This window comes from Dipodomys spectabilis, unplaced genomic scaffold (assembly GCF_019054845.1).
Source record: "Dipodomys spectabilis isolate Male_0828 unplaced genomic scaffold, ASM1905484v1 ptg000178l, whole genome shotgun sequence".
Lineage (NCBI taxonomy): Eukaryota > Metazoa > Chordata > Mammalia > Rodentia > Heteromyidae > Dipodomys > Dipodomys spectabilis.
The window spans coordinates 7,323,435-7,345,204 of record NW_024870855.1 but is presented as its reverse complement, the minus strand read 5'-3'; the positions used below and the strand labels follow the sequence as shown (position 1 = coordinate 7,345,204).

Here is a 21,770-nt window from a genome sequence, read left to right as displayed (position 1 = left end):
TGTGCTTTTAGGCCTTAGCTTTTAGGCTCAAGGCTAGTGCTCTACCACGTGAAATGCTCAAGTTCCAGCTTCCTTGGTGGCTAACTGGCGGCAAGTCTCACCTCATCCTGCTCAGGCTGGCTGGAAACCAAACTCAGCCTCCTGAGATGCTAGCGTTACAGGTGTGAGCCACTGGCACCAGGCTCAAACTAAATTTGAGTAGCACCGTCTCCTATTTCATTGGAAGATTCCAAACTAAATGGGACTGATCTGAAGGAAAGTTAGTGACATGAAATCTCATCCTGTTCAAGCATAGCATCTAATGTAACCTTGCTAAATAGTAAGCCATCACTGGAGAATAGATGAACACATGAAGCCATCCATCTGACATACAAATTATTTTATTATTTCTTCAAAATTAATCAAATTAGGATATGAAATAGAAATTGAACACATTCATGTAATCGCATGTACCCAGGCAGCAATTTAAAACCAGTGACTGAGGGGTTAGAGAACCTGAAGGATCCCTCACTTTCAGAGGAGCCTGGAAAAAAAATTTAGTGAGACCCTGTCTTCAAGAAGCTTGGTAGTGTTGAGTAGGGTATTTGATCCCTGCTCTGTGGGTAGAATGTACTCTTGGCCTCCTGGGTAGCTAGGATTGCAGGCATGGGCCACGAGCCCACACTCCAAATCACACAAAAGGGGACTTTGCACACCAGTTTTAATGGACAGCCCTGGCAACAGCTTGTCTCTGGGAAGCAGAGCTGGGCCTCAGGCTTTCCTCAGACTCTTCTTGATGAAGTAGCTCACCAGTCTTTGTGGCCTCTGTTGGTACTCAGCAAGCACTTCGTGGGGGCTGCTGATCTGGTCCCCCTGCAGGTGGTCCAGGAGGGTGACACACACCACAGCAGCTGCCAGAAGCAAAGGCCATGTCAACACCAAGTCCCAGATCCCTAGCTTCATTCACATGAATCAGACAGAGCAGGGAGCTGTGAGCCTCAGCCTGAGTGTCCCCTAGGGAAGTCTTCTGTGCTCACACTAACCCAGCAGAAGATGGGTGGATGAAGCAGGCAGGGAAAGGCACTCCAGCCAGCTCAGGAACGCTAGAAGCTCTGCCCTTGCACAAATCACCTTGCCCTATGTCTTACCCATCGCTTTCCTTCGTTCCAAAAGAAAAGTCCTACTAGGCCAGATGCAATGGCTTATGCCTATAATCCTAGCCACCTGGGAGATGGACATGAGGATAAAACTGGTGCAAAGCCAATGGAGTAAATGACAAGATCCTATCTCAACAAACAGGTTGTGGTGTTTCGCTGGGATAATCACAGTTAAAAGAAAGATGGAAGATTACAATGCAAATTGGCCTGGAAAAACAACTCCAGACCCTATCTGAGATATATGTAAAACAATAAAAAGGACTGGAAGCATGGCTCACTTGGTAGATCACCTTCTTGGCAAAGGAAGGCATGAAACTGTGATTTTACACCCTAGTCCACCCCCAAAAAAGGAACAAATTTCCAAGTTGATTCCAGGGCCAGCTCCCAGCTGTCCTGAACAGCCTGGAAGGCTACAGGTTGCTAAAGTGATTTGATGCAGGAGGGACAGCTGCATTGAAGACCTCCACATTCAAAAGGCCAGAGAGCATTTAAAGCCAAGGCTCAAGGAACCTTATTAGCCAGCAAGCCTGTATCTGAGCTTATGGATCTTCTTCAGGACTCACCTTCTCTGTACTATGGGAAGTCTTTGTCCTGTCACAATCACAGGACGTTGTCCACAAGGGCTCGGTCAGATACTGACTTGTAAGTCAAAGTCGATAAGAGCCAGAAACATCTTGGGCTGGGGCAGGGGGAGGGACCCTGGATTTCAGGATTGCCCTGCAGAGCAGAGATGGCAGAAGGAGGCCCCGAGGCTATCCTGTGCCCACTTACCTCAGAGGCCACACATACTGCACATGGCTGCAAACACTGAAGATTCCATCTCGATGTTTCGAATGCCAGCAGCATGGGCAGCTCGAAGATAGGCCTGCTTGTCCTTTTCTGTGTAGGAGCAGAGGGCACCATCCAGGCGGCCTTGCCCTGCAGCACAGACACAGGGACTCTGTATTGTCAGCTGCTACCACATGGTGGTGCTATACTCACACCCAGCATGGAAGCAGGGGAAGTCCACACAGGTCCTGCCTGCTCCCAAGTGCCGTGCATGCTTCAGAGCCACTGTTATAGCCACCATGAAATGCTGAGATTGGGTGACAGACAAGGTGCAGACACCCCAGCCCAGAGAACATGTGAAGCGGGATCAGAGTAGGGCAGGGATCCTGGGTCTAAAGGTTCACTCAGGCTTCCCCCCCCCCCCCCACCTTCGTAGAAGTCCAAGGTGCACATGGTGTTTCCCACCACAGTGGTGAACTCGCTCAGGTCCGCAGAGCACTTCATTAGCTCCTGCACCAGCTGCTCATCCAGATCAGTACTTCGAACCACCCGTTTCCCCAGGACAAGCTGCTCAAACTCTGGCTTGAAGCAGGCATCCACTGCCTGCCGGGTGATGACTACTGAGCCAGGCTCCAGACCTGAGGAAGAAGCAGATGTCACCGTTGTGCCAGAGCCCCAGGCAGTGCACAGCACAGCTCAGGGAGAAAACACTATAATCCATGTGCACCTTGACTGTTCTTACGACTCTGGAGAATGAGATATGAAGATCATAGTGCAAAGCCAGCTGGGACAGACAAAGCTGAGACTCTTGGCTCCAACTAACCAGCAAAAACTGGAACTAGATGTGAGATTCAAGTGGTAGATTGTTATCCTGGAGCAAAAATGCCAAGTAAGAGCTCAAGGCCCTGAGTTCAAGCCCCAGTACCACCACCAAGGTAAATGGTGGAATGAATGCTTCTCTTAATTATTAATTCACATGCAAACACTGAAGACAACGTACAAAAGCACCAAGAGTGTTGGAAATGCCCAGGAATCTCTACAGCCCCTCTCAAAGGTGTGTCTTCTGGCCCTTACTATTTTCTCCATGGCCTGGCATTCCATCATGAATGTGAGCATCACTACTTTGTTCATTCTTGCTTTAGTTCTTTATTGTGTTAGTGTTTAAGCACAGTATAATAAACCCTAGGCATCCTAAAGCTAACTTCACGGTTTACCAACTTCTGACCAACCTGCTTTTCTTCTAGGACTGGTGCATCATTAAGTCCTATTGTGTCTCCAGTTTTGAGCAAACCCTTGTGAACTATTTTCATGTTTATAAGCATGTTATTCCACTCCTTACTTTGTTTGTAGTCACTTTAATGGAACCTAACCACTGTTGTAGCGACTGAATGTATGTCTCCCCACATTCCAACTTGTACTTGCAAATCCTACCCAGCCCCCAAGGCAAGGATGGCTTTTGCAGTTTCTGGACATGGGTAGGTCCCAGAAATTTGAGTCCTCATGAATAGGATTGATGCCCTTACAGAAAAAGAACTCAAAGCGGGTCATCAGTGGCTCACATCTGTACTCCTAGCTATTCAGGAGACTAAGACCTGAGAAGTGCAGTTCAAAACCAGCCTAGGAGCTGGAAAAGTAGCTCAGTGGTAGAGTGCTTGCCTTGCATTGATGAGGCCCTGGGTTCGATTCCTCAGCACCACATAAGCAGAAAAAACCGGAAGTGGTGCTGTGGCTTAAGTGGTAGAGCGCTAGCCTTGAGCCGAAGAGGTGAGGGACAGTGCCCAGGCCCAGAGTTCAAGCCCCACAACCAACCAAAAAAAACAAAAACAAAAACCAGCCTAGGAAGGAACATCTGAGAGATTCTATCTCCAATGAACCAGGAAGAAGGCAAACTGGATGCATTGCTCAAGTGGTAGAGTGCCAACTCAGCATGGGTTCAAAATAAAGCAGAGTGAAAGTTCAAGGCTCTAAGTTCAAACCCTAGAACTGACACAAAGCAAAATGAAAACAAGAGTACTCAGCCCTGATGTGTCCCTCCACTTGTGTGGTCATAGCAGTGAAAATTCCATAAAGAACGAACTGGGTCTTCATCAGATCTGACTCACCTACGGTCTTCATCTTGGACTTCCAAACTCCAGAATTGAGAAATAAATGTCTATTATTTACAAGCCAGGCAGACTTCAGTATTTTTATAGCAATTCAAATACAGTTCTTTCATGTATTATTTTTGTGTTTATATGTTTTGTGCTCATCTGGGACTTGAACTCAATGCTTCAAGCTCTCACTTTGCTTTTTCACTCAAAATTGGTACTCTATCCCTTGAACCACACCCACACTTCCAGCTTTTTGCTCATTAATTGGAAGTAAGAGTCTTGCAGAGATTTCTATCCAAGCTGGCATAAAATGGTGATCCTCAAGATCTCAGCTTTCTGAGTCACTAGAATTATGGGCATGAGCCACCAGCATCCACTGCTAAATATTCATTTTAATGTCATGATGGGAGGAGATATAAATCAAGAAACCTTTTCCTAGTCAGCTGGGAGATTTGCCAGTTATTTCCCATGACACATTAAAACATTTCCAAATACTACACAAAACACAAAAAACATAGCTGATTGCTAAGACCTTCTACTTTCCATCAAGCTTGACTTCCCCTTGTCCTCACCTTTCTGGGCCAAACTGGGCAGCCTGAGCCTCTGCTCAGCCATTCTTCTGAGCTCTGAGGATGGAGCTCTGGAAGAACATGCCAGATGTGCCTTGGACTCATAGGGTCTGGGATGTGCCACTGCTTCAGGCCCCAATGTCAGCTTTTGTGGGCACACTTCCCTAGAAGACGTCATTGGCTGTGTGGGGATGCTTCTGTTGTCAAATCTGTCAGATATCTATAGCCCTAAGATCTTCCTGATCAGGTGCCAATAATATTCAGATACCAGGCTATTATTTATCCCCTAACAGTCATAGCTTGTGAGGACACCATGTCTGTCACACTTTGTTTTCAGTGATGTTCATCAATTCTGGGTTTTGAGATTCAAAGAGAGACTCAAGCTTCATGACTTCTACAAAATTCTTTCTGATCATCAATTAAAAAATACACCCTCAGGGGCTGGGAAGTTGGCTCAGTGGTAGAGCACTTGCCTTGCATGCCTGAGGCCCTGGGTTCGATTCCTCAGCACCACATAAGCAAAAAGAAAAAAAAAAGCCGGAAGTGGCGCTGTGGCTTAAGTGGTAGGGCACTAGCCTTGAGCTGAAGAGCTGAGGGACAGTGCTCAGGCCCAGAGTTCAGGCCCCACAACCGGACCAAAATATATATATATTTTTTCCCTCAGAACAAAAACTCAAGAACAGCCATTAGTGGTGGCTCATGCCTTATTATCCCAGCTACTTCAGAGGCAAAGTTCAGGAAGGCCCTAGTTCAAAGCCAACTCACATAAAAAGTTATCAAGAGTCCATCTCAGTCAAAAGTTGGGCAAGATGATTCCTAGGACTGGGGACTGAAGCCAACCTGGGCAGAAAAGCTCAAGTGCATACCTGAAAAATTACTAAAGCAAAAAATGTGTTGAGTGCCTGCCTAGCCACAGCAAGACCCTGAGTTCTTCTACAAGTCTTCTTGTAGAAGAATACCTGCTAGCCAGGTCCTGGTAGGTCATGCTATAATCCTAGCTATTCATGAGGCTGAGATCTGAGGATCTTGGTTCAAAGCCAGTCTAGGCAGAAAAGTTCATTAAGACCCTTCTCTTCAACTACCCAGTCAACAGCCAGACATGGAGGTGTAGCTCATGTGGTAGAGCAAAAGCCTTGAGTGAAAAAGCCCTGAGAGCAAAGCCCTGAGTTCAAGCCCTAGTACTAGCATAGAAAAGGAAAGAAAAAGGAACAAAAGAAGGATGGATTTTCTAGCTGGTCTTCTAGATCTCAGAGTCAAGGTCAGCCTGAGCCTCATACTGAAACCTTACCTCAACAATAGCAAGCAAACAAACAAAAATTCCAAGTAAATTCCCAGGTTTCACATGAGAATTCAATGGGTCACAGGTGGAATTAATATTATTAAGGCTTGCCGGGTGCTGGTGGCTCACGCCTGTAATCCTAGATACTTAGGAGGCTGAGATCTGAGAATAATGGTAGAAAGCCAGCCATGGCAGTTACGGCTGTGAGACTCTTATCTCCAATAAACCACTAGAAAACCGGGAGTGGTACTGTGGCTCAAGTGATAGAGCGCTCGCCTTGAGCTGAAGAGCACACCGACAGCGCCAAAGCCCAGAGTTCAAGCCCCACAACCAACCAAAAAAAAAAGATTATTAAGGAAACTGCATCTGTATAGTACATGGACAGACTTTCTTTTCAAAAAAATGTCTTTCCCTAAAGAACAGAGTATAACAATCTATACCACCTCTACATCATATGAGGTATGGTATGATTAGACTAAAGTAAGTCAGCTTCTATCAGAGTTCAAGCCCCATGACCAACCGAAATAAAATTTACCCAGTCTGTGGTCTGTGATTAGTATTAGAGGCACAATTCCACAATCTTTGGCATTTTTCTTTTTCATTAAATCCTATTATTTTTCACCCTCTTGGTTATTGCTGCTGTTTTGCTGTTCTGGGGCTTGAAGTCACATCCTGGTGCCGTCCCTGAGTCTCTTTGTGCTCAAGGCTAGTGCTCTGCCACTTGAGGCACAATGCCACTTCTGGATTTTTCTGAGTAGTTTATGGGAGATAAGAGTTGCACAGACTTTCCTGCCTGAGCTGGCTTCAAACTGCAGTCCTCAGATCTCAGCCTCCTGAATTGCTAGGATTACAGACATGAGCTACCAGTGTGCCTACTTGGGAAGTTTTGGGGGCCTCATTTAAGGACCTTTCCCTTTGTTTTGTATCTTCCTGTCTTTCCCTCTTAGGTTGCTTTGTGATTTTCTCATCATGGGCCCCAAGAACAACAGGGAATGAGTGGAGGACAGGAGAAAGAAGAAAAAGGGAACCAGATTAGGGGCAAAGGGTGAACAAATGCAGCAGTGGTACTCACTCGACACTGTGGAAAATGAACAGTATGACTTGTGGGTGAGGATGGGAGGGGGAAATGGAGAGAGTGAGGGAATGGGTGACATCATTCAAAAGAAATATACTCATTACCTAACTTAAGAAACTGTAACCTCTCTGGATATCACCTTTATACTAATAAAAAATAAAGAAAAAAGGGAACCAGGCAAATAAGGTCCCAAGTAGCCCAGAGGACATACTTCTGTGTGTGCAAGGTGTATCTCCTTTCTGCTACCAATCTCTGTGGTCCAGCTGGAGGACAGGGTAGACATTGCAATAGAACAAGCTTCCTTTCCACTCTCCATGAATAAGCTCTTCTTCAACAAAGCCAAGGTAGGAGACGGTCTACCCAGCATTGCACCATGGTGGTGCTACTACAAGGAGCTCTGGGCCCTCTACAGTCCTTACCTATGCCCCCAGAAGTGCCGATTCGTATGATGGTGACATTGGAACACCTGGCATGGTACAGCAGCTTGATGAGCTCATGTAGCATGATAGAGATGGATGGAATGCCCATGCCATGCTAAAACCAGAGAAAAATGCCAAAGCTGAGTCCAGGGCAGTACCTTAGTGCATACACATGTCTCTTCTTAGCCACACAAGATGCAAAACACCAGTAATACCAGCACCCTGGGGGCAGAGGCAGGAGGATTGTGAATCTAAGGCAAGCCTGGGCTACTTAATGAGACCCTATCACAGAAAGAAAACCAAAGAGATGTCATCCTTTTTCAGAAGATAGACTCTGTGCTCTTTTAGTTACCCATAGTCAACAAGAAGGATCAGTTCCGTATGACCAAATATTCTGCAGAAAAGCAAGAGATCAAAATTGAGGCCACATTCACATAACATTTTGAGAGGGCAGTACTGGGGTTGGACCTCAGGGCCTTGCATTGCTAGGCAGGCCCTCTACCACTTGAGCCGCTCCACTAGTCTTTTGTGCACTGGTTATAGGGTCTCACTTTATGCCTGAGCCAGCCTGGACTGTGATTCTCCATGTGGGCTTCCTGGCTTCACTGAGATGACCAGGTGCTCACCATAAAACTCAAGTCACTGGTAGAGGTGAAGTCTTCCAAATTGGAGGTAGGGAGGTCAGCAGGGCTGGCCTGGACTTGAACTGTGATCCATCACTCACCCATCTCCAAGAAGTAAGGACTGCATACAGACTTGAGCCACTGTGCCTGGCTTCACATGATTTTGGTTACAGTATATTGCTATAATTACTCTATTATAGGTTATTTTTGTTCAGCTGTTGCTGTGCCTAGTTTATATATCATATAGGAAAAACAAACAGTACAAATAGGGTTTTTCACTCACAGGGAGTCTTGGAGCATAACAGGGGCTGAGGTGACTACTGTGAGCCTAACCTCCTCCACCTTAGGAGCCTCCACTCCACCATCAGAGGCCCTGATGTAAATAAAGTATGGCCTGTCCTGAATCTGGTGACCCAGGCCCTTCCCTGAAGTTAGCTGACTCAGGCCTTACCAGGTGACACAGGGCCGCTGCAACCATAAACCTTAGCCCCCCCAAAAAAAACAAAATCCCCTGCTCACACATCTCACAAACTCCACATCCCACACAAACCAGACTACAGAGTACCCCCAACCCTAGTAAAATTCCCCACCTCAGCCTCCTAGCCCCTTGCTCAAGGACGAGTGCTGTCCTAGCCAGAGAGGGTCAGTCTGACAATAAACTTTGCTGCATGTGTCTTAGTGTGCACGTGGTCTTCTGGACTGAGGCTTTCAACTACTGTGTTCTGTTTATATTTTATGCAGTGCACGCCAATGGAATGAACTTATCACAGTGGCAATAGAAGATGATCTTTAAAGTGGAGATTTAAAACTATCTACTTGAGAGATTCAAAATCCTCAGATCCATCCTATACACGACCTCCATACAAAGTTTTGAAGACTCAGCACTCGGGGGGAGGGGGGAGGCTGGGAAGGGATGTGAAGGGTAAACCAAAGGAGGAGGCTGCAATGCTTGGTAAGAAATGTACGCATTATCCTGCCCATGTAATTGTAACCCCTCTGTACAGTATGTTCACAAATAAAATAAAATTTAAAAAAAAAAAAAAGACTCAGAACTGGGGAACTGAATGAAGCTCAGTAGGAAGGTCGCAGCAGCTCCTGCTGGGTAACAAACAGCCCCTTCTGACATCACACCACACTGGTCATTTTTTATCTCCTCAGATTTATCCCTGGCCCCTCTGTCTCTGCCAAAGTAGGTGGCTGGCTGGACACTGCTCACACCAACCGGACAACTTACTATGAATGCACATCTGCCATTTTCTCTCTTTGAGGTGTCTGCACAGCCTTTCTCCCACCTTGCAAAACCTTTCCCCCACCCCCAGGATGCCCCTGCCATCCCAGTGGCTATGTAATAGAGCCCTAGGGGAAAAGGAACCCTTCAAGAATTACAGCCAGGCACCAGTGACTCACGCCTGTAAGCCTAGCTACTCAAGAGGGTAAGATCTGAGGATCATGCTTCAAAGCCAGCCCAGGCAGGAAACTCCATTAAGATGCTTATTTCCAATAAACTACTTAAAAAAGCAGGAAGTCAGGGCTGGGAATATGGCTTAGTAGTAGAGTGCTTGCCTAGCATGCATGAAGCCCTGGGTTCGATTCCCTAGTACCACATGAACAGAAAAAGTCAAAAGTGGTGCTGTGGCTCAAGTGGCAGAGTGCTGGCCTTGGGCAAAAGCAGCTCAGGGACAATGCCCAGACCCTGAGTTCAAGCCCCAGGACTGGCAAAAAAAAAAGAAGAAGAAGATGAAGAATTTGGCTCAGCTGGGCACTGCTAGTTCATACCTGTAATACCAGCTACTCAAGAGGCTAAGAACTGAAGCTCACAATTCAAAGCCAGTCGGCAGGAAGCTCTGTAAAACTTTTCTCCAGTTAATCACCAAAAAGCCAGGAGTGGAGCTATGGCTCAAGTGGGAGAGTATCATCCTTGAGCAGAAAAGCTAAAGGACATGGGCCCCAAGTTCAAAACCTAGTACTGTCACATACACACACAGTTGTGTGTACAGTTGTTATGAAGTAAGTCACTCATTGTGGGATGGCAGAGAGGACGGAGGCCTGCTACCCTAGCTCCCCTTGCACCCTGATCCATGCAAGGCAGCTCCTCCTCCGTTTCCTCGCATAAGCTGGGCTCCTGCACTGCCTGCCCCTGCCACACACGCACTATGTGCACAGCTGTGTGTATCTGCATTGTGTTTGGATCTGTGTGCTTAGGTGCTCTGGGAGACAAAGTCTTAAAGTCACAGCCCTGGTCGCATTCATCCCCACTGCTTCAGGCTCACCAGGATCCCACCACTGACAGTCAGCAGGTGATAGGGCGCCAGCAGTCTGTGTGTAAGGGTGAGGGGAGGCAGGACCCCAGAGCCTAGAGACCCAGCCCAAAAGCGTGGATGGTACGCTCACAGACAGCACTGGTCCAACTTTGTACATGGCATAGCGGTCGGTCCCTGCACAAATGTTAGGAAACTCTTCTCCCGGACGGTCAAGGCCCAGCTGTGTGGCCACATACCTGATGAAGGTGTTCATCCGAGAGGGGCTTCCACCAACGCACACAAACTACCACCAGAGAACAAGGACGCCCTCAGCACACTGCTGCCAGCACAGGTGTTCAAAGCCGAGCCTTCTCACCAGGAACTTCAGGGTTATTCAGGAACCTGGTCAAAATGCAAGCTCCCTGGTTCTGCCTCACCTACTGTACTAGGGAGGAAGGAAGGGTAATTGGCTTTAACGAATTGCCTGACCAGATTCAGAAGCACTGAATCTCACTGCTCATGAGAGAGTAACTCAGAAAACAATGCAAAACTCCATGAGGGGTACTGCAGGAGGCCTGAGACTGGGCTGGAGGTTAGGAATTCTTCACTCTCCTCCACTCTTCCTACAACCAGTGTCCTACAGACCATCTGAAAAATGGACTACCAGTTACCTCCTGAGTGCCAAAGAGTCAATGGTCAGAAATAGTTGGGGAGGTTTAGGCAACTGTGGGTATAAACTCAGAGAAGTAAAATCCTTAACTTGTGAAGTTTCATGCAAGAAAACATTTGAAAAAAAATATATAAATGTATAGATAATATACATTACAAATATATTCATAAATATAAACATATATAGTGATGGAAAAAGAGAGCACTAGTTTTAGGAAATCTGAAGATAAAAGAAATGGTGTATTCCTTAAACATGAGATATCCGTAAGCTGGAATATAAATCATGATAGATGATTTAATGACAGAAGACCCAGAACCCACATGCTAATGGTTCATGCCTATAATCTTAGCTACTCAAGGAGGCTGAGATCTGAGAATTGAAGTTTGAAGCCAGCCTAGGCAGAAAATCCAAGACACTCTATAACCAGCAAAGAGCCAGAAGTAGAGTTGTGACTTAAGTGGTACAGCTCCAGCCTTCAGCAAAACAGAGAACAAAGCCTTCAGTTCAAGCCCCAATACTGAACAGAAAACAAACAAAACACTAAAAAGGACACCTGGAAAATTCCCTAGAGTTAGACATCAACACTGAACCAATAACAGTACTGGATGTTGAAAGATACCTAGCCCTGGGTTCAGCATCTTTGTACACAGCTCTAGGTTGGATGGTGGAGCTTGACTTTCTTCCAGTTTGCAATTCCATGTGTTAAGTCAGCTTTACCCACCAGAACTAGAGATTTACAAAGTCCTTTGTGAGCAGGAAGGTATCTATGGCTAACCACAATTAAGTGTAGCTAGAAGAGAGGATCATGAATGTTCCCAAACCAAAGAAATATAAAAGTAAGTTATGGAGATGCTAAATACCTTCATCCAATCATTATACATTGTAGAATTGTACTGTAGTACCACATTGTACCCTGTAAATACATACAGTCTTTAGTGTGAAGTAAAAATCAACTTAGCTAGGTGCTGGTGGTTCACACCTGTAATCCTTCCTACTCAGGAGGCTGACACTTGATGATAGAAATGTGAAGCCAGAGCAGGCAGAAAAGACTGTAAGACTATTATCATCTCCAATTTTCCAGTAAGATGCTATCAGTGGAACTGTGGCTCAAATGGTAGAGTCTCAGCCTTGAGTGGACAAAACAAGCAAGAGGACAAGGCCCTGAATTCAAGCTACAGAACTGCTCCCTCCAAAGAAATAAATACATTTAAGAAGATTTTTAAAGCCTATTAGGATAACGCAACACTGAGGAATTTAAGATTTTGTAGACACCTATCCTTGGCAAAATAAGCCCTGAGAGACAATTAACTTAAGAATGTATTAATATGCATCTTAAAGTACAAACCATTGTAATATAAATTACCTATATAACTATCCCTGCTTCTCTTGGAAATATTTTGTTATCCCCTTACTCCCTATTAAGCATTAGGCAACTTACTCTATTTTATTTTTCTTGTTGATCATGGGGGGCTTGAACTCAGGGCCTGGGTGCTATCCCTGAGCAGTTTTACTCAAGTCTATAACCATAACACTTTGAGACACAGACCTATCTCCAGTTTTCTGGTGGTTATTTGGAGATAAAAAGTCTCATGACTTTCTGCAGTCCTCAGATCTCTGCTTCCTGAGGTAGCTAGGATTACAGGCATGAACCACCAATGCCTGGCATTTTATTTTTACTTATTCATTCATGTTTTGGCAGATGGCAGTATCTCTAGGTTACCCAGGCTGGCTCCAAACTCCTGGTCTCAAACAATTCTCCTGAGAGCCTCAAAGTAAACAGACCTGCAGTATAAGTCTCTTGGCCTGATTCAAGAAGTTTCCTATCTGTACAGTTCCCATTATATACTAAAGTTGTAAAAGATCAGTCGAGGTCAATGCAGCAATATTAAAGTAGTTTCCTCTACTTCGTATACTTAGACATTTGTAAAAATTTGATAAACACATAATGGCATGCACCTGTCACCTCTCTACTATCTGTGAGCAGGCCTGGCTATACCACAAAGGAGATTACTGTACAGCAAATTGCCAGAATGAAAGCCTGGACTTTTATCTTGACTTCGCCAAACATAGCTGGGAAGTCGTGTGTGCTGGTGCTGAGGCTGAAATGGTAGAGAACATCTTCCTTCATGGTTGCTAGGTTTGGATTGGAAAGCTGAATGAGGCAGTCGCTGTTAGAAATAAGAAAATGGGTTTATAGATCATGGTGCTACTGGCTGGTTTTACTGCAGCCATATTCCCTGTGAGGCACAATCAGAACCCAGTGATAAGACACTCCTATACTGCCAAGGTCTTCACTAGCCCATCTCCTCCCTCTTAACTCTACTTTCTTCTGACAGCCCCTGTTCCCAGGTAACCAGCACAAATTCAGAAGATTCACCACAGGACTGACATCACAGTGGTAAATCACCCACACACAGTTGCTATATATAGCTGATTGTATCCATACCAAGTTCACTTCATACATAAACCTGGAATTTTGGTGTTCACCTTTAGGAAACAGGGATAGAAAAGAAAATCACCCCTACCACCCAGAAATAACCTTTCCAGTCCACATAGCTCTAACTTCTTTTTCTTGTCTTATTGCTATAGCTACCACTTCTGAGTCCACTAGGAATGGAGAAGGAAGACATCTTTTCACTTATTTTGTCAGTGTAGCTCACAATACATTGCTTTAATAGGCGTTGAGAAGCTGTAACATGACTTTTACCTTTACAGACCATTATGTTTCTGTCAAAATCATTCAAGTCTGCTATTGTCTCAGGTACAACACAAACAATGACTGTGTTCCAATGAAATTGTAGTTACAAAAGCAAGTATGCCGGGCTTAGGCAATCCCATTCCAGCCTGTCAAGCTTCCTGAAAACCAGAGTTTACTATGGCTTCACCAACAATGCCTGTCTTCTGATTTCCAGAGACAGGCATGGCTCCTTCCCATCAGGAACTGAGTCCCTGAACTCAGAGCAATCAGAGCTTTCTTTTTCCTCCTTTTCCATCTAACTTTATACCTAGAACCAAATGACCACATTTCCTCCTCAATCTAATTCATGAAAAAAGGAAAAGAAGAGACAGCAAGTGTCTCTGCTGCCTGTGATTGGAAATAAGTAATCCAGATTTAGCTGGTTCCACTTGACAGTGGTGTGAAAGGGCTAGACATTCAATAAAGCGATTGAACTTGAACTTGGATCTTTTCTGGAGCTAATAATATGCACTGCAACACTTCCTAGCAAGATTGTGCAGCTCCATAGCTCTTGATCAGAGGCACCATCACAAGAGGAATTCCCTGACACTGCACAAGGTGCTGTGTTGCTAAGCTAAGCTGTTTGTTAAGTTAGATAGAGGTACTGCAGTTTATGGTACTTTCAATCTACATTAGGTTTATAGGAGTGTAACCCAGTCTTAAGTCAAGGAACACCTGTAATATTAAACAAAGTGACTTCCTCAAAGATGTCTCCCTCTCTCCAGAGGATGCTTGTTATACCTTATGCACATTGTATTACAACAATAATGCAAAGCTGGGTGCTTGGCTCAGGCCTGGAATCCTCGCTACTTGGGAAGCTGAGATCTTAGGAACACAGGTGAAAGTCAATCCAAACAGGAAAGTCCATGAAACTCTTATCTCCAATTAACAGTCAACAGATGTGGAGATGAGGCTCAAATAACAGGATGCCAACTTTGAGAAAAAGCTAAGCACCCAGGCCCTGAGTTCAAGCCCCAGTATTGGCACTGGAGGAAGAAAGGAAGGAAGGAAGGAAGGAGAAAGAAAGAAAGAAAAGAGAAAGAAAGAAAAAGAGAGAGGGGAAGGGAGGGAGGGAAGGAACGAGGGATGTAGGAAGGCAGGCAGGAAGGAAGGAAGGAAGGAAATAATTAGTATTATCTCCATGATAATTATGTCATAGAGGTCAAGACTACGCCTTATTTTATCTGCATGCAAAACAACATTGAATTGGCTCTGCTCTGTTTTCTAGATTATTTCATCTATTCTTGAATTCTTTCTGCAGTCAGCATTAACAGCAGACACTGGGCCTTTCTTTCTCCCTCTGCCTACATCTGTTACTTTCTTTACTATTTCTCGTTTCTCTTTTGACCCTCAACCACTAGAGTGGTGTCCAGAAATCCAGCCATGTTAACTTTTTCAAAAGGCAGTTACAGAATAGAAAGTATAAAAAACTAAAGAGACAATTGGTGGCCAGTGGCTCACACCTATAACCATAGTTATTGAGAGCTGATGATGACACTTTGAAGCCAGCCAGGGCAGACAAATCTGAGAAACCCTTATCTCCAATTAACCAGCAAAAAGCCAGAAGCAGAGGTATGGTAGAGCACTAACCTGAGTGAAAAAGCTAAGGGAGGACGCAAGGCCCTAAGTTCAAGCCCCAAACTCTGGCAAACAAACAGGACTAAAGAGAGAGAGTAAACATTTATACAAAGCACGCAGCCGACTGCTCTATAGGCAAGTGTGAGAAGATGGTGCAGCATGGGTTGATGGATAAAAATATCGTGAGTGACCACCGGCAGGGACACAGGGCAAAAGTGCTATCCACTTTGCTCCTAAGGGGCAAGCAACCAGCTCCAGGAAAAGCATGCCTATCAGCTAGGAGTTCTCTTCCTAACAAATTCAGAACTCGTTTTACTAAGGGCTAAGGGAATGGGATGTTTGTTTTTAGAGGCCCAAATCCAGAGGGTTAGGACCATCCCAGAAGGCCTTTTTTATCTCTAGAAAACTCTGAAACGCTGATCTTTATAAAGCAACCTACGCAGAGCATGTTCAGTGCCTTTAATGACAACTGGCTTTGATATGCTGGTGGCACCCTGGTCTCTCTGAGAATGTCATGAACAAAACCCCAAACCAACCATCGATGGGTGTGCCCTGAAATGATGCAACAGGATGCCATGAAGACAATTCAGTCACGTATTTCAAAACAGAAAAGCTTTCTTCAATGCTTGACTCCAGGAAGAGCAGAAGGAAACAGAGTATAACCATGAGATCACAAGGGTTTTAACTACGCAACTTTGACCCTTATCATAATGAATGTAATAGGCTCCCACAAACTGGTGTGTGTGTGTGTGTGAGAGACAGAGACAGAGACAGAGCAGACGTGTGCCAGTACTGGGGCTTGAACTCAGGGCCTGGGTCCTCTCACTGGGCTTTTTCTGCTCAAGGCTGGCATTTGACCATTTAAGACACATCTCCACTTCTACCTTTATGCTGCTTAATGGAGATGAGAACCTCATAGACTTTTCTAACTTAGCAGGCCTGGAACCTCAATCCTCAGGTCTCAACCCCTTGAGTAACTATAATTACAGGTGTGAGCCATCAGCACCCAGCTGTCAAATACTTTTGAAAGGATTTCAAGGTAATGAGGCAAGAGACAAAATGTTCCCCATCTATACACAATTCCAGGAAATTTATCTCTGTATTCATTTAACAAACATTCACTGAGACTGTCCTATTCAAGCCCCAGCAGCAGGACAGAGCGCCATCCCACACACCCATCAGAAGTGATGGGCAGCCAGAGAATGAAGAAAGTACAACAGTCAATAGACTCGGGTCTAGATAGGGAATCTGGGAGTGTGGCCCAGTGTAGAGCACATGCTTAGCATGCTCGAAGCCTGTGTTAAGAAGTTCATACTGGTAATCCTAGTGCTGGTGCTCACACCTGTAATCCTAGCTACCCAGGTTAAGTTTCAGTAAAGTGGCTACAAATAGCAGAACACACACATGTAGGTGTTAAGCTGTCTCACATTCTGAGACCACAGGTCCTAAAAGTTGAGGGCAGAGACACCAGGATCCAAGCTAGAGGTCTTTTAGGCCGTGAGAAACATGAGCCCTCCAAGCCCTTGATCCCTCATCCTGTGTCATTTGACTTCAATGCTCTAACATATGTTAAGTTCTTAGGAAAGCAAATGGCTCAAAGCATTGCATCATTAAAGACAACCCTACATATCCCCAGCCAACAAGGATCAATCCTACTTGTGAAGATTTTCAAGTTCCTTTTCTTCTACTTTTGCAGCTGCCATCTCCCCCAGTAGCAGGACCTGAAAGAAAAGCATTGCACAGAATAGTCAAGCCACCCAATAGGGAGCAAGGTCGTGTACAGCTCTGCTAATACTCAAAACATTGGTACAGATGGGCACCAGTGGCTCACACCTGTAATTCTAGATACACAAGAGACTGAGACCTGAGAACTGTGATTCAAAGCCAGCCTGCCTAGGAAAGTCCATGAGACTATTACCTCCAATTAACCACCAAAACTCCTGAAGTGGACCTGTGGCTCAAATGAGACATGCCAGCATTGAGGAAAAAAGCTAAGAGACTGTGTCCAGGCCCTGAGTTCAAGCTCCAATGCTGTCTTAAGAGAGAGAGGGGGCGGGGGAGAGAGTGGGAGAAGACAGAAAGAAAAGAAGAGAAGGAAAGAGAAAAGACAAGACTACTCATTCCAAGTCTGTAGGCTGTAGCCTTTTTCCTGGATCTCAGTTAATAGTCCCACAACCCACTTCACCCCTTGTATCTCACCACTGTCTTAACACCAGAAAGTCCTTTTCAATGAGCTGGATTTTTCATAGTTATTAATCATAATATGCTGGCTATTTTCAGTAAATTCTGAAAACCAGAGAAATGATAGTGGTTGGATCTAGAGGAAGATTTCCCCAGCAATCGCTGCTTGCTTATCTTCATCTAACTTTGATTCCCCCTGGCATTTGTAAAACACTTCTTTGAAAATGCCAGCGATTAAGACCCTGCCAGGGGAGCTTTAAAAGGAGAGTTTGTTGTTTTTTGCAGTGCTGAGGGTTGAGCCCTGGACCTCACCCCTGCTAGGCAAGTGCTCTACACAAGGCTACATGCCCAGCCTGGGAATGACTTCTCCTAGAAGTACAGTCCTTCGTCCTGTAACATCAGCAAACAAATCCAAGCACAGTGCAGACAAAGAGTATTTATAATGAGTGAGAAGAACAAAGTAGGAGGCTTTTCCTAGTGTTGAGGAAGAGAGTGGTACTGTGGACAGTGGGGGCAGAGGCCCTGTGCTGGCCCTTAGGAAGGATCTGGGTTGTACACCTCTGGCAATGCCTTCAGGCTTTCTGCAGTACCCACTGACCAGATGCTCCCAACTTTTATGTTATTCTGGATCCTGGGAACCATCAGGAGCAGCACTGTCCACAATGGTCAGATGGACTGGCCTTCTCTGTGTTCTGCCTCTCCTATGGTCATCACACAGGCTATATAATCTGGTCTCTGTTAGGTCTGAGTGGCCCAGGTGTCCTTATCAATAGATCACAGACCAGTGCCTTGATTTCCAACCACTCCTGCCCTACCCTCTCTCCACCTCCCATGCAGCTGGCACCAGACCAAAATTTACTGGCACTTTAAGAGGTGAGGGCCTTAAGCAAACAACACCCCCGCCCCCCAGGCTGGTCTCCTCCCTATCTCTAAGCTGTGACCCATTTTGCACATTACCTATGTCCCAGGATCAGATACTTTCCTACCAATCTCCACCAGGCAAAAGCAGCATTCTCATGGAGTATTACACATGTCCTAACAGGGGAGTGACACAGCTCCAGCTTTGGCCAGACGCTCCCCCGGTATATGTTCTTCCCAGTCTGACTTGTGCTGGTGTTGAGCCATCTCTGTCTATTTCTATTCACTGAGAGAAGAAGGGATTGGGAGATCCTGGAGAATCAGTCCCCAGGAATCCTTAAGACAGACAGGTGGTCAGAGAAGCCAATTTCCTGGTCCTGGCCTCACCTCTGCTGGCACCTTCCTGAGTCTACTTCCTCCTTCCCCTGTTATTCATTCGACTTTGAGGCTTCCACCTCCTGACCTTCCTCCCTTCATCTCAGCCCTCTGCTTAGCCAGGACTATTTAACAACTTCATGGGCAATGGCAGTTGAAAGCTCGGTTGAGAAAGGGCTAAGGGTGACCATGTACACTGGAGGAGGTAGGGGTGATGGTCTGAGGTTATCCACAGGGGCCTTGAATCAATATAAAGACCAGAGGAGAGAGAAGAAAGATGTCACCTCCTATGCCAACTGGAGCCTCATGGGATGACAATGATGAACCAATGAACACACCCTGTGAACTCACCTGTCCCCAGAGGCTACCTGGTGAAATCTGAGCTAATTGTCCAGATGGAATATGGGCACTAGTACAGGAACCCTCTTATGCACAGCGAGAGTGAGGTAGTGACAAGCGCCCTCCCCACCTGTCTGTTGCAAGCTGAGAATATGCTGCCCAGGAGACTCAAATATTTGCAAACCTCTCCCCTTAAAATCTTGATTTTTCTGGGTGCTAGTAACTCATGCCTATCATCTTAGCTACTGAGATCTGAGGCAGACAAATCAGTTCAAAGGCAGACAAATCAGAAAGATTCTTGTCTCCAAGTAACCAGCAAAAAGTTGAAAGTGGAGCTATGACCCAAGTGGTAGAGAGCTAACTTGAGGAGAAAAGGCACCCAGGCTGTTGGGTCTTCGTCCGTCCTTGGAGAGATGGGGTCCAAGGAAAGGTAAGTGCGAAGGGCGCCTGCTCGCCTGCCCGTTCCCCAGGCTCCCTTAGCCCCAGAGACAATCAGATGCAGGGGGAAGTCAAACCAAGTAGGAACTCGTTTATTAACACGGAGCATCCCCTTTTTAAAGCAAAAGACTGCGTGGGAGGGGAGGAAATGGAACCAACCAATCACTGAAAGGCCATACCTTATCATGCACTTAAGTTTCCATGAGTTGTTTACACACTGAGCCTAAACAAATCTGGCTCTGCCCACTCAACTTCCTCTCAGGGCCATCTTTGCTGCCTGAGTTCCCCACAGATTTCCCCACACCAGGCCTTTAAATTCAGTACTGCGCGCGCGCGCGCGCGCGCGCGCGCGCGCGCGCGTGTATGTGTGTGTGTGCTCACATCTGTGTGTGTGTGCATGGGGCATGCACTGGTGTGTGCGCACACACACACACAAATCAATGTATCAATGTGAACCTAGCATGTTCTGTGAAGGAGTAATGGTCCCTTCATGATTCCTGACTAGAAACCAGACTGGAGAAGCTATGGTGGGGATGACAGAGCTAAGGTCTAGTACAAGGAGACAAAATGCACATAAACTCTAGGCGCTAATAAATATCCATTAAAATTATACTTTTAGCCACGTGCTGGCGGCTCATGCCTGCAATCCTCACAAGTCAGTAGGCTGAGGTGTGAGGATCACAGTTTAAGCCAACCCAGACTAGAAAGTCCATGAGTCTCTATGTCTAATTATCTACCGAAAATTGGAAGTGGAGCTGTGGCTCAAAGTGGTAGAAGGCTGGCTTTGAGAAAAAAAATTCAGGGCAGCACCAAGGCTGAATTCAAGCCTCAAGACTGACCAAAAATAAATGAATGAATGAATGAAGAAATGAAGAAATAGGTAAATAAAGAAGATTTTTAATTACTTTGTCAAAAACCCCAAGCTTGAAACCCCTTATAACAAAACGAAGCTAAAACTAGGGAGGTTTGACATGACTATACAAACAGTAAACCACGAACTGTCACCATGGAAAGATCTCATTCCCCAAGGAGCCCTTGGTACCTCCCTAGAATCTACCCAGATGTCAAATCATCTGTCCCGCCAGAACCATAGCATCTTCTCTTGGTTTATCTGTTCCAAGTTATCACCTTTGAAAGTCACACAGCTGAGCAACATTATTAGCGTCCTACTGGCTTAGTGAAGACAACAACCCTGATGTGTAGATTGTGATCACAGTTGCCTGGCTTTCTTCAGAAAACTTCTGAGGGCCACTTTAGCTGAAAATACTGAGTGTTTACTAGAAGCTATGGCTATCTGATGGATGGTTAAAGTGAGAGAAAGCCTTGAAATGTCCATCTTCATCTCATTCTGACCCTTTGCTACACTGACCTGTGAGGCAGATCTTACTCAGTAGTGCATGTAGCCACGTCGATCATTTTTTCCAACATCTGTATACAAAACTATTGTCTGTTAGAGCTGGTCTGTGTTTCTTCTACCACACCCAGGCCAAACCAGGAGGTCAGGGTATTACATACAACTATGAGTAATTTGGCTATTCCCAGGTTCAAAAGCATTGCTCTTCTGCAAACCTCAAGGCAGGATGCTTGCACACAAGAAGGAAAACATCTTTGACACATCCACGACCAATGGACATTCACCAAACTCATTAGCCATGCTAATTATTGAACAATGAGCTGCAGACTAGCTCACCATGGTACAGTGCTTTATTCCTACAGTGCAAGCTCAAATCCCAGTTAAAGAGCTGGGCACTAATGGCTAGCACCCCATAAACTTAGCTACTCAGGAGGCTGAGATATGAGAAACTTGGTTAGAGCCAGCCTAGACAGAAAACTCTTTTCTCCAATTAGCCACCCAAAAGCCAGAAGTGGAGCTGTGACTGAAGTAAATCTGTGAAAGAGAGGAAGAGAGGGTGGAGGATAGGAAGGAGGAAGAGTAAATATTTAGTGTTTCTTTTCAGAGCCTAGAAAAACTTGGAAGTTTCACTTTCTGTTTTCTATTTGGTTTGCATTTTGCTTTTTTACAGTAAGTTATAAAGCTCAGTAGATGTAATCAAAACACACTTAGACAAAAAAGCCAAGATAGTCAAGTGTCAGAGGCTCACACCTGTAATCCTTGCTATCCAGGAGCCTGAGATCTGAGGAACATAGTTCAAAGCCAGCCTGGGCAGGAAAGTCTGTGAGACTCTTATCTCCAGTTCATCATCAAGAAGTCAGAAGTTGATCTGTGCCTCAAGTGGTAGAGCACTAACCTTGAGTAAAAAAAGCCTAGGTCCTGAATTCAGGCCCCTGTATGTGTGTGCATGCACACCTACACATACACACGGGTGTGCACCAGATAAAGAAATACTGATCTCTCTTTTCCTTTCTTCTGGTCTTAAGGCTTAGTACAGCCACT

At 45.4% G+C, this 21,770-nt stretch overlaps 1 protein-coding gene across 1 annotated transcript; it reads right to left on the bottom strand.

Annotated features, from left to right (window-relative positions):
* Positions 1–364: 364 nt before the first annotated feature.
* Positions 365–10,533, bottom strand: LOC122120893 (uridine phosphorylase 1-like). The gene is made up of 5 exons (XM_042695142.1): positions 10,345–10,533; positions 7,337–7,451; positions 2,333–2,542; positions 1,908–2,054; positions 365–890 (listed from the first exon to the last, which is right to left on the bottom strand). Exons 1-4 carry the CDS (start codon positions 10,471–10,473, stop codon positions 1,909–1,911), a joined length of 600 nt encoding a protein of 199 aa, XP_042551076.1. The 5' UTR covers positions 10,474–10,533; the 3' UTR covers positions 365–890; position 1,908.
* Positions 10,534–21,770: the final 11,237 nt, after the last annotated feature.